General features: G+C 44.3%; 4 protein-coding genes across 5 annotated transcripts; 2 read left to right on the top strand and 2 right to left on the bottom strand.

The window, feature by feature from the left end:
* Positions 1 to 302: 302 nt before the first annotated feature.
* On the top strand, positions 303 to 2,178 carry LOC6586525 (bifunctional coenzyme A synthase). The gene is made up of 3 exons (XM_002012100.4): positions 303 to 896; positions 971 to 1,317; positions 1,375 to 2,178. The coding sequence occupies exons 1-3, from the start codon at positions 353 to 355 to the stop codon at positions 2,026 to 2,028; spliced, it is 1,545 nt and encodes a 514-aa protein (XP_002012136.1). The 5' UTR covers positions 303 to 352; the 3' UTR covers positions 2,029 to 2,178.
* On the bottom strand, positions 2,047 to 3,270 carry LOC6586524 (thioredoxin-like protein 1). The gene is made up of 3 exons (XM_002012099.4): positions 2,817 to 3,270; positions 2,460 to 2,743; positions 2,047 to 2,402 (listed from the first exon to the last, which is right to left on the bottom strand). Exons 1-3 carry the CDS (start codon positions 3,180 to 3,182, stop codon positions 2,189 to 2,191), a joined length of 864 nt encoding a protein of 287 aa, XP_002012135.1. The 5' UTR covers positions 3,183 to 3,270; the 3' UTR covers positions 2,047 to 2,188.
* Positions 3,271 to 3,332: 62 nt separating this feature from the next.
* LOC6586523 (calcium homeostasis endoplasmic reticulum protein) lies at positions 3,333 to 9,484 on the top strand. Of its 2 annotated transcripts, XM_002012098.4 has the most exons (13): positions 3,336 to 3,507; positions 3,602 to 3,772; positions 3,830 to 4,185; positions 5,168 to 5,330; positions 5,591 to 5,663; positions 6,227 to 6,301; positions 6,905 to 6,981; positions 7,043 to 7,241; positions 7,312 to 8,355; positions 8,415 to 8,576; positions 8,634 to 8,987; positions 9,055 to 9,226; positions 9,290 to 9,484. In XM_002012098.4, the coding sequence occupies exons 1-13, from the start codon at positions 3,486 to 3,488 to the stop codon at positions 9,386 to 9,388; spliced, it is 2,967 nt and encodes a 988-aa protein (XP_002012134.2). In that variant the 5' UTR covers positions 3,336 to 3,485; the 3' UTR covers positions 9,389 to 9,484. The 2 variants fall into 2 exon arrangements, with proteins under 2 accessions (XP_032589233.1, XP_002012134.2); XM_032733342.2 differs by lacking the exons at positions 5,591 to 5,663; positions 7,043 to 7,241; positions 7,312 to 8,355; ... (2 more) ...; positions 9,055 to 9,226; positions 9,290 to 9,484 and having other exon boundaries at positions 3,333 to 3,507; positions 6,905 to 6,931.
* A 10-nt stretch (positions 9,485 to 9,494) lies between these two features.
* On the bottom strand, positions 9,495 to 10,710 carry LOC6586522 (probable malonyl-CoA-acyl carrier protein transacylase, mitochondrial). The gene has a single exon (XM_002012097.4). It carries the CDS (start codon positions 10,665 to 10,667, stop codon positions 9,525 to 9,527), a length of 1,143 nt encoding a protein of 380 aa, XP_002012133.2. The 5' UTR covers positions 10,668 to 10,710; the 3' UTR covers positions 9,495 to 9,524.
* Between the last annotated feature and the right edge of the window lie 781 nt (positions 10,711 to 11,491).

The raw sequence follows: 11,491 nt of genomic DNA, 5'->3' as shown, positions 1-11,491 counted from the left end.
TGCGATATTATATTTTCTTATCGATAGTTTCTGGTCTTACTTACGGTTGCGACTATTGGTACATTAGTACCAATATTGGTACCTATACTTTTTATTTAAATATTATACACGGTTTTTCAATCTAGCTTTATTTCTACTTTTATAATTTTAGACAATATAGGTAAATACAAAAGCCTAATTTATAAATTAGGGAATATATAATTAAATGTTTATTAACTGCATTTTAAACCTTTGGCAGCCCTGAAATCAATGCGATAGGCTAAACAAACTCAATGCTTATCGAATAGGTTAATTTGTCGTTATGATAATAACAAACCAAGTCCAAAGTACATATAGAATTTAATACGATAAGATGGCTTCAACTGGACTGCTGGTGGTGTCCAATATTAAGCAACTAGGAAAATCTTTGCGAAGTATTGAAAAATACGTAAACTCGCTGTACATTCACCTAAATGTAACGGGCTCAACGCAATCTGCATCGTCACCAGCTTGGGGTCGGCTTATATCACAGTTGTACGCCGATGGCAGCAGCTATGTGGGGAACAAAGTGGATCTGCGCGTCCTGGTGGCACCGCTCAAGGAGCACTCAGCTGTCGGCAGCCTGTCATTACGAAAACCTGTTGATATGATATTCTCGGATGCGCATCAACCGGAGATATGCGACAGGCTACGCAACGCTCTCAACATAAGTCAACCTACGATTTTTCTGAATGACGCCATCAGCTGCGATTTCAAGCTACTGGAAACAGATGTCAATCAGAAGGCATACCCTACAGTTGTTCTGGGCGGCACATTTGATCGCATACACGTTGGTCACAAAATATTCCTCACTCAGGCCGTGCTGCGCGCCTGTAAACGGCTGGTCGTGGGCGTCACGACGGCTGCAATGACTAAAGGTAAACTAAAATGATTCAGCACTTAGATGTTATCTATCATTCGACTCACTAATCAATTTTTAAATTATTTACAGGGAAAATATTGCCAGAGCTCATACTGCCTGTGGAACAGCGGATTGCCGAATTGCGCGAGTTCCTATTGGACATAGATAACACGCTGCAATATGATATTGTGCCCATCGATGATCCTTTTGGACCGACGCAACATGATCCTGATATGGACTTAATTGTAGTCAGTGCCGAGACGTTGCGTGGCGGGCAAAAGGTCAACGAAATTCGGGCCGCCAAACAGCTGCGTCAACTGGAGATCTTCGCAATTGATATTGTGGAGAGCAAAGTAGTTGACGGCATACACGAGTCGAAGGTCAGCTCCAGCAATACACGTATTGATCTGCTAGGGACGCGCTGGCGACAGCCGGAGGTAAGCTCGAATCCCATTGCATTGACAGAACTTAAATTGTTTCCCCATCTCTTTCAGCCACGGCCGCATCTGCCTGCTCGCCCATATATTATAGGACTGACAGGCGGCATTGCTTCGGGCAAGAGTAAAATGGCTGAGCGTCTGGGGCAGATGGGCGCCCATGTGATCGACTGTGACAAGGTGGCGCATGATGTCTACGAGCCTGGTCAGGCGTGCTATGAGAAAATCGTTAAACATTTCGGAGAGGAGATACTCTCCGATGATGGTCGCATTGATCGCACAAAGCTGGGTCCACGAGTCTTTGGCAATGTACAGGAGCTGGAAACATTGAATTCTATCGTGTGGCCAGAGCTGATGGTGGAGGTGAATAGACGTCTGGACGAGCTGCGTGCTGCAGCGAAAGTGCCCAAGGTGGTGGTGCTGGAGGCAGCGGTGCTGCTGAAGGCAGGCTGGGAGATCCATTGCCACGAGGTGTGGTCGATGATTGTGCCACCAGATGAAGCCGTTCGGCGCATCATCGAGCGAAACAATCTCAGCGAACAGGAAGCTCGCAATCGGCTGGCTAATCAAGTGAAGAACACAGATATTGTGGCCAAATCCCAAGTAATCTTCAGTTCACAGTGGGATTATGATTTCACACAGTTGCAGGCAGAGCGAGCTTGGCAAATGCTCAACAAGGAACTTGACGGCCGACCCCTGAGTAGTCTGTGATTCAGTATGAGGATATTATTAATTGAAAACTTGTTTTGATTTATTTGTTAGCTGTCCATTGTTAATGCATTTCTTTAGTTATGGTTTTATGTGTAATTTTAAGTTGAAAGCACAAGAGGAGCAATCACTAAAGTTCAATTTGAATGCCAAGCGATGCATTTTAGTGACTTTCGCCTTTTTTGCCAGAGACACGCTTAAAGTCCGTCATCTTGGTTGTTATAATGGGGGAGCCAATGAAGCCAATGTAATCAATTTGAGTAACGTCACCACCCGATTGATTATTCTTCACATAGATCTGTATGTTTTGTACATTCTGGAATTTCACGTAGCGCAGATTGACGGGATTGCCCTTCTCCAGCTCCTTTTCGGCCAAGCTGAAAGTAGCTTATGGTTAATAGGTTATCATATTGAGTAAGATTAACTCCACTCACGTCAGATCCTGGACGCTGCTCATGGATTCGGCCAAATCAAAGTCAATGGTGCGTGGCTGATTAATGAATAGCTTCACCTCCTTGGGACCCAATTTGGGGGGTGCCTTGAACTTAAGCGAATGTATCTTGACAGCTTGATTGAATGTTATCGACATGATGAGCTGCTCATCGCAATCCGACTGCAAGAAGCCTCCGGCCGGGGTAAGAGCATGCTTCAAGTTGTGGTCGTCGGATTCATTCAAGCATTCGCATTCCTGCTTCGAGATGAACGTGTTCAGCTCCATCTGTATAAATGAGTCATGCGATCAAATCAATTCTTCTTAAGTGCACTTTCATGTGCAGCGTATATATTCTCACCAATCCTTGGCCGTAATCCTCGCCTGCTTCCTCGGCAACTCCCGTGCCAATGTGCTCCTCTATTTTCGCCTCCAAAGCCATTATATCAGCGCCTTGAATACGATCGATTTTGGTTCTGTTCCTATAGAATATAAATGTTGGCATAGCAGAGACTCCCTGGCCAGCTGCGGTGTCTTGACACTTGTCCACATCCACTTTAAGGAATATGGCTTTGGGATATTTATTGGGAAACGTGTCAAAGACGGGCGCGATTCTTTGGCAGGGTCCGCACCATGTTGCCGTAAAATCTACAACAACCAGACGTATGCCCGCCTGGGAGAGCTCCGCTTGAAAATGTGATTCGTCGTTTATAACACGTACTGCCATGTTTGCTTTTCCAATAGAATTAAATGCAAAATGACTGGCAGGTTTTTACAAACAGCAAAAATGAATCTGCTCGATTTTTCGAGTCTGACAGCTCGATTGGAAAACCTATCGATAAATAGCGAATTGCAAACGCTCCAGCTCTAAATATGGCGTCTGAATAAAAAGTAAGAAGAAGGGTGCTGCTGATAAAAATTCTTTGCGGCCGCCGCAAAAAGTGATGAATTGTTTGTTAAAAGTTATGATTATTTAAGCCTTACTCTTTACAAAATAGCTAGTTTGTAAACAAATACTAAACTAAAAACAATGGATGCTCAACCGCCAAGAGGTATGAATAAATGTATTTGCCAAAACACACACACATACACGCACACGTTCCGGAGCTCCGCTAAAAAAAACTTAAACTTTTAATTGTTTCGCAGATGCAAGTTTACGCAATATAATAGATAAATTGGCTGAATTTGTGGCACGCAATGGACCCGAGTTTGAAGCAATTACCAAACAAAAGCAACAGAATAATCCAAAGTTTGAATTTCTCTATGGCGGCGAATTTGCCAACTATTATCAGTTTCGTGTGGCAGCGGAGCAGGCAAGTAAGTGGAAGATAAATATCTCTGTTTTCCTTTTTGCTGATATATTTTTCTATGCAGTGTTAAAACAGCAGGGTGGCATGCCATCGAACACGCTCTATATGCAACAACCGCCACCCACTCATCCACACTATGCGCCGCAACAGCAGCAGCAACAACAGCAGCCGCAGCAGCCAATGCCACCAATTATGCATGACAATGTCCAGGATAGTATGCAGCAACAAAAAGCACAACATTTGTGGCCATCTAATGCCGGCGTTGCAACCGGAGCTGGTTCAGCTCCAACTCCACAATCAGCTAACGGCACTGCGTTGGCATTGAATTTGGCCAGCCAATTGGATGGCATTAAAATGCAACAGAATACACTGCGAGAGCAAATCAAACAATCGGATGCGAATCTTTCCGCACAGCATACGGTAAATAATTTAGTATTTGTTTTCCTCTCTCTCTCTCTCTCTCTCTTCTCGCAGGTGTGACTTATACATATTAACTGTCACTGCTTCTGAAGGAAAGCAGCTTTTTTAATTTTTTAATTGATCATAGATGCAATACGTTTTTACGTAAAAGAACAGCATTTAAATTTCTTCAGAATATATATTCTGATCGTGACTCTTGAATTTAAGATTCTAAAAATTTCGATTCTTTAAGTTTCCATCTGACTGTCCCAAACAGCTCCCCGAAGAAATTTTCCAATTCTTTTTGTTTAAATTAAAGGATTTCTTTGTCTTGTAATGCTGCAATCATGACTATTAGAGTGTTCATGCTTCGGCGTTCCGAAGTTAATTTTTGTCTCGCGTCTCTGATTAAGCTTTCGAGTCAGATACGAAAACTCCCAAAGAATCTGCAATATCAACTAACTTCAACTGGGTTGCCCCTATTCTGCTTTGACTTTGTGTGTGTGTATGCCTCTTTTTTATACCCTGAACCCATTATAGATGGGAAATAATTTTTTTTTGGTATTGAACTCTTCAGTCCCCTGTCCTGGGTACATTCTTTATATATATAAATATATGCATATACTTTCAGCTTTTATATAACTGCAGTAATTTAATGATTCACATTTTACATGTTTATATTATTATTGTTTTGTTTTTTCTTTTTTTTTAACCTATTGAATAACCAATTTTACAATGCTACATTAAATTTTTGCTTTATTGTATATTTTTTGAAACATAAAACCTAAAAACTCTTCATACCAAATGACCAAAAAAAAAAAAAAAAAAATTGTGTATAAAACTCAAATAATTATTAAAAAAAAACAACACGAAATCCACGTTTATTGTCGCATACGAAATATGTGAAAATTTCGAACAAAATCAACGACAAAAACTCAAACACGACACCGAAACGAATTGAAATGAACTGCAACGAAACGAAATGAAAACGTGAAATCTTTAGGCGTTGATGACACAAAAGACGAAGCAAATCGACGAAGCGATGGCAGCGGCACAGACGACACAGCTGGAGCAATTGGCCACTGAGCAGGGTATCGTGCTGAGGGATTTCGATGCTGTACTCCAGCCGATCATCGAGTCCTGCACCAAGGATAGCATCTCATCAGGTAAATATGCACAGCTAAAGCTGCGAGAGGCTTACAAAAAAAAAAAAAACTAGTTTTAAAAATCTAAATAAATATATTTATATACATATATATATATGCGTTTACGTCAGTTAACTTTTTGAGCTAGACAAACTGCAAATTCCAAATTCACAAATAATTAAGAAATATAAATCAAATTTAATTCAAACTTTACCTAAACTTAATAATGCTAAAAAGAGACAATTACAATATGAGTAACCCGTTTGATATTGCAATTTTAGGCAAGAACTGGATTTTACAGCATTCAACCGACAGCGCAAAAATCAATGTCGTTTTACAATATCTTTTAAAGAAGTATGCCTCAGTTTATATTTAATTAATTGATCTTTCAACATTTATTAATTACATTTCTTTCTTTCAATCGAGTGTTAAAACGAAAAAAACAAAACGAAATCGAAACGAAATGAAATCAAATCGAAATCGAGCGTGTGCAAGCGACAGACAGAGAGAGTGATGTCTTTTTTTCTGAAGAGAGAGCGCGAAAGATGAAAAATAATAATAATTATTATAATTATAATTTGATTCGTTGATTCGTTTTGAAAGAGAGAAGGTGCAAACTGGGCTCATAGCGTCGTTTGAGTCCTTTGGGCCTTGAGCCGGTAGTTAGGCTGCACTAAAAAGTTGCTTAGTTAAGACACACACACACACACACACACACACACACACACATACACATACACATACACGTGCACATACATAAACAAACACACACAAACTATACGAATCTATAAGCAGCACAGCAAACACTTTTGAGAAATGTTGCTGATGCTGCGCTTACAGCAGGCGAGATAAAGAAAGAAGAGAGCAAAGAGAAATGGACAAAAATATGTTTTTTTCGTTTGTTAATTTATTTTTAGGGCTTTGGTCAATGGTTCAACGTTTCAGCAAAAATTGCATCTTATATATTTAGTTAATGATATACTCCACCATTGGTAAGTTCGCAAAAAGCAAATAGTAATTAGCAATAAAAATATACATATATACAAAGAAGTAAACAATGTTGTAGGCGGGTATTAAATAAATATAAGTAGTTTGCTCCAAAACTTGTCAAGATATAGATATGTATATATATAACAGACGGACATTCACTTCGTAAAGCAGTCCGGTCTATCAAATTTTAAATACCCTGTAAGGAGTTGTGAATGAAATGAATTTACATAGTCAGCTATATTGGGAAAGTGTAAGGGACATATAGTGATCTGACATTAATATATACATTTGAAAAAGACAAAAAGTTATTTTTCGGGCTGATAAAAACGGAATACACTTATATTTAGATATAATAAAAAGTCATATTGCCAAATTGCTGGTTATTGTAGGAAATACTTAACTAAGATATTTAAGAAAAATTATAGACACTTTCTTCAAAAAGCAACTATAATATAAACTTGTTGCTCAGTTCAGGCACAAGAAACGGACTGACTGACAGACAGAGAGACGAATTAGTTTTGTGCTTGATACGAACTGGCCACACAGCATCCTTAAATGCGAGATGCAGGCACGTTTTGCTTAAGCGCCAACATCTATTTTTACAGCATGCGCAAAAATATCAGCGATTTGAAGAACAGCCTCGAGAATGTCGTTATACCGATGTTCTGCAGCGCCGACTTGAGTAAGCATCTATAATCTTTCTCAGTATGTGGAGTATACTAATTGTGCCTTCCTTTGATTAGTTGCCACCAATGATCAGCGCCAGAAGTTGTCGAAGCTGCTTTCCTTGTGGGAGTCCAAGGCCAAGTTCTTTGATGCGTGTGTCATATCCAAGCTGCAGTCGCCGGACTCATCGATGCAGGAGTATAAGACGAATCTGCAGAATACGCATCACGAGATTGTGGCCAAGTACACGCAGAGCACGAAGGCCACGCTGGACAAGTGAGTGGTGAATTGGATTAAACACTTGAATTTGTTATAATAATTGGGGCATTTATATTTCTCTCTGCAGCTACCAAAAGCAGCATCAGATATTCATGCAACATGCTACGCAACAAATCGCCCAACTGGAGCAGCAGAAGCTGCAGCTGGAGAAACAAATACTGGTCGCACAAAAGGCACAGCCGGGCACGCCGCAGGGCAAGTCGATACCTTCATTGATGGCGCAGCGCATCGCTATGCCCGGCACAGTGGAGGAGCAGCATATGAATACGCCGCCGCCTCCAACGGTAACGCATGAGCCAGGCGGCAACATGTACGCCGGGTATCCACAGCAACAGCAGCAGCAGCCACCGCCGCAGCAACAGCCGCCACCTGGCAGTCACTATGTGGATGCACGAGGCTCTAACTTTTTCATTCCGGATATGTCAAAGCCGCCGCCAGGCTTCCCAGCGCCCATACACGGTCAGGTGCCACCACAGCAACAACAACAGCCGCAGCAGCAACATCAACAACAGCAGCAACCACTGCCGAATCAGTATCCGCCATTGCCTGGACAATTGCCCGTTGCAGGCGGCGACGCGACCGTTGATTTGGGCGTCTTAAATGCAGCCATACAAGCCGTAATGCAAATGCAGCAACATCAGCAACGACATCCCGACGAGCAACAGCAGCAATTGCAAATGCAACACCAGCAACAGGTGCAGCAACAACAGCAACAGCAGCAGGTGATGCAACAGCCACCGCAGTTTGGACAAATGCCACACTCGAATCTGGTTGATCCTGGCGTCAATATGGGCGCTATAAATGCAGGCATGAATGTGGTGATGCAACAGCGAACGGATGACCAGATGGTTGAGCAACTGCCCCACACGGACTGTGATCTGGAGTCTGGTGAGCCGCCCATGGTCATGCAGGAGCCTCAAGTGCCGACAGCGCCTTATTACGATTTGCCGGCGGGACTCATTGTGCCACTCATACGACTGGAGGATTACAACTATAAGCCGCTAGATCCGGCGGATATCCGTTTGCCAGCACCAGCGCCGCAAAGCGAACGCTTGACAAATGCATTAAATGCCTTCTATGCGGCGCCTTCACACGATCGTCCCAGGGACAAGTGAGTAGCGTAAATATATAAATCATGAATCATATATTGACAATCAAATGATGTTGCAGTGAGGGTTGGGAGAAACTGGGTCTGTACGAGTACTACAAAGTGAAGAATGCGGCGCGCAAGCAAAAGGAGGAGGAGATCAGGAATGGCACACGCGAGAAGTCACGCTCACCCAGTCCCATAATCCTGGAGAAAGTCAAGAAGAGCAATAAGCGCTGTTATCGGTGAGTTGCAATCCCATTTCTTTATGTGTCTATACTTATATCTCATTTCGCCAAAAGTTCAAAGAGTCGAAGTCGGTCGCGTTCCCGCTCGCCCATCAGTCGCAACAAATCCCGCTCACGATCCAGGTCGCGTTCAGTGGAACGCACCATTACGCCGCCACCGCAACGCAGTCGAGGAGGAGGAGGACCAGGTGGCGGTGGTGGCAGCAATCGCAAGGCACGCAATCGTTCACCGCGCCATGAACGCGACAACAACAGTCGCGATAGCCGCAATAATAGCAATAACAACAGCAACAGCAGCAGCAGCAGCAACACCAACAGCAACAGCAATAGCAACAACAACAATAGCAACAATGTGAACAACTCCAGGCGGGTGGAGCGCGACAGATCGCCCACGCCACCCAGCTTTTTGTAAGTTCACTCAAATGTAGACCCAAGGCAATGACGACTCCGATTCTAATCAAAATCTTCCTTGTAGTGGCAGCAGCTTTGCCAAGCCGCAGGAATTCATAGAGGAGTCAAACAAGGGCCATCAGATGCTCATGAAAATGGGCTGGGGCGGCACGGGTACGGGTCTGGGCTCGAAAAGTCAGGGTATTGATACGCCCATCTCTGGCGGCGAGGTGCGCGATCGCAAGGATATGTACAAGGTAAGGATTGACAGGAGTTGTTGATTCCTTGAAGTTCGACTTATCCATTTGTTTTGCTTTTAGGGCGTGGGCAACAATCTGAACGATCCATTTGAGAGATTCCGCAAGAACAAGGGAGCCGCCTTCGCACATCGCATGAGCACCAGAGATTACAAAGCCTAGGAGCCTGCTTGCCTACCATGCCTTGTCTACATCCCCCAACTGGTGTCGCATTTCTGTTCACTTTTCCTTCCTTTTAGCCAAGAGAATACATTTTTTATAAAGCAAAAAAAGCCAATCTTTATATTTTACGTATCGATCACGCGGTCACATTGAATGATGTCTGCGCTGCCTTGGCGTTCACCTTCTCTAGCACCTGGAGCAGACCCTTGCCCGGGCCGCATTCAAAGGTGCGCGGAAAGTCGACGCCCTGACGTCGTTCGTAAAGCTCGTGCAGCGTCTGCTCCCATTTGACGGGTTTGACAATCTGTTTGGGCAGCTGGCGTAGGATGTGCGAGGCATTCTTGTACGGCTTGCCATCCACATTGGAATAGACGCGAATGATGGGATCCTGCAGTCGGATCGACTTCAGCGCCTTGGCGAACGGCTCCACTGCGCTCTCCATGAGTGGTGTGTGGAAGGCTCCGCTGACGGCCAAACGTTTCATCCGGCGTATCTTCAGCGCCTTGGCATGCTTTTCAAGGAACTCCAATGCCTGGACGCTGCCCGCCACAACCTTGCAATGAGGGTACATGTAGTTGGCAACGCCACAATAGGGCGACTCCACGCCGCTGTCCACGCACCATTGCAATGCTTTGGCGCACGCTTCGCCCAAATTGGTGTCCGGGCCGTACAGTGTCATCGCCATGGCACCTGGCGCCTGATCGCATGCAGCCTGCATTGCATTGGCGCGTACCTGCACCAGCTGCAGCGCCTTGTCGAAGGGCATTGCGCCCGCATAGACCAGGGCGGTGATCTCGCCCAGACTGAAGCCCGCTGCTGCCACACAATTCTCAATTGCTTTGGGTCGCTCCTCGCGCAGTTGCTCCAGGGCGGCTAGTGAAGACACCATTACGGCCAGCTGGGCGTATTCGGTTCGGTTGAGTTTCTCGCGTGGCCCCTCGAGACAAATCTTGAGCAGATCGTATTGTAGGACCTCATTGGCCAATTCGAAGATGCGTCGGGCGCCGGGGAATCGCAGCAAATCCTTGGCCATGCCCACATACTGTGTGCCTTGGCCGGGAAATAGCACTACACTCGTCTCCTTGGGATCGATGGCTGGCCGGCCGCTGCTCTCGAGGGGTTCCGCTAGCTCTTGAATTAGTTTCTGTCGCTTGGCTGCATTTGCATCTGGCTTAGCTGCTGCTTCTGGTGCTTTGCTACTGCTGCTCCAGCGGCACCAGCTGCAGTTGCCCGGCAGAATCGTTTTACGCACCAAATGTCGCGCTTTTGCTCCGAACATTTTCTGTTTTTCGTTTCTTTACATAAAAAAAAAACGCGGCCTGCATAACAGCTGTTCACAGTTGCCCGTAAATGACGCTAGATGGCGCTCGAGCTGATTCAGCAAGTGGCGCCCCACAACAGACGATTGTGTTACCAAATCTATTAGTGTCCGTTTCTTTTGAAAAACTTTCGATTTCAGCCGCGCTGAAACTTGATTTATGTTGGCCGAAACTAGCATTTGCTTAGTCACAACTAAGTTTTTGATCACCTTAAATGGACATTCTTGTCATCTTATTCATTCAGATGTGACATTGAAATCATATTACTCATGTATCTGCGGCTCTATTGTAGTAAATATCTCGGAACATGAAAGAGCATCAGAAAGTTTTTATCTCTTCGTTTACGGCCTGTTGCTCATTAGAAATGCGAATATCCCCTAGGCACAGAGTTGGATGAACTCTTAGCGTGAAACGAAGAATGCGAAGATTCTTTAACAGACCGGTAAAGAAGGATGGCAAATTGCTGATGTTCTTGTTGCTGTTGCTGTTGTTGTTGTCGTTGTTGTTGTTATTATTCCCTGGTCAAAGTCAGATGCAGACGTGACGTACCACTTTCGCCCTCTGGTTCATGGAACACGCCTGCCACACAACAACACCAACAACAATCGCCAAAGTAACCCACACGCTCACACGATCAAAGCAGACTTGGCTGGCTTTCCTTTTCAACTCTGTTGCCAAGGACCAAACTCGTCTAGACACACACAAGAGTTCGAGCGCCGCTGAAGCCGAAGATGAATATGAAGACGATGCCGATGATATCTAATAGAATGAGAACCAGTTTTAT

This window comes from Drosophila mojavensis, unplaced genomic scaffold, assembly GCF_018153725.1.
Source record: "Drosophila mojavensis isolate 15081-1352.22 unplaced genomic scaffold, ASM1815372v1 contig_74, whole genome shotgun sequence".
In the NCBI taxonomy this organism is placed as follows: Eukaryota; Metazoa; Arthropoda; class Insecta; order Diptera; family Drosophilidae; genus Drosophila; species Drosophila mojavensis.
This window is presented reverse-complemented; position numbering and strand designations above follow the sequence as displayed.

Coding starts and splice junctions, on each gene's coding strand:
- LOC6586525 (XM_002012100.4), top strand. CDS start 353: ATGGCTTCAACTGGACTGCTGGTGGTGTCCAATATTAAGCAACTAGGA. Junction 897..970: donor GACGGCTGCAATGACTAAAG/GTAAACTAAAAT, acceptor AATTATTTACAG/GGAAAATATTGCCAGAGCTC. Junction 1,318..1,374: donor CGCGCTGGCGACAGCCGGAG/GTAAGCTCGAAT, acceptor CATCTCTTTCAG/CCACGGCCGCATCTGCCTGC.
- LOC6586524 (XM_002012099.4), bottom strand. CDS start 3,182: ATGGCAGTACGTGTTATAAACGACGAATCACATTTTCAAGCGGAGCTC. Junction 2,744..2,816: donor AGGATTACGGCCAAGGATTG/GTGAGAATATAT, acceptor TCATTTATACAG/ATGGAGCTGAACACGTTCAT. Junction 2,403..2,459: donor AGCAGCGTCCAGGATCTGAC/GTGAGTGGAGTT, acceptor AGCTACTTTCAG/CTTGGCCGAAAAGGAGCTGG.
- LOC6586523 (XM_002012098.4), top strand. CDS start 3,486: ATGGATGCTCAACCGCCAAGAG. Junction 3,508..3,601: donor GGATGCTCAACCGCCAAGAG/GTATGAATAAAT, acceptor ATTGTTTCGCAG/ATGCAAGTTTACGCAATATA. Junction 8,988..9,054: donor CCCACGCCACCCAGCTTTTT/GTAAGTTCACTC, acceptor TCTTCCTTGTAG/TGGCAGCAGCTTTGCCAAGC.
- LOC6586522 (XM_002012097.4), bottom strand. CDS start 10,667: ATGTTCGGAGCAAAAGCGCGACATTTGGTGCGTAAAACGATTCTGCCG.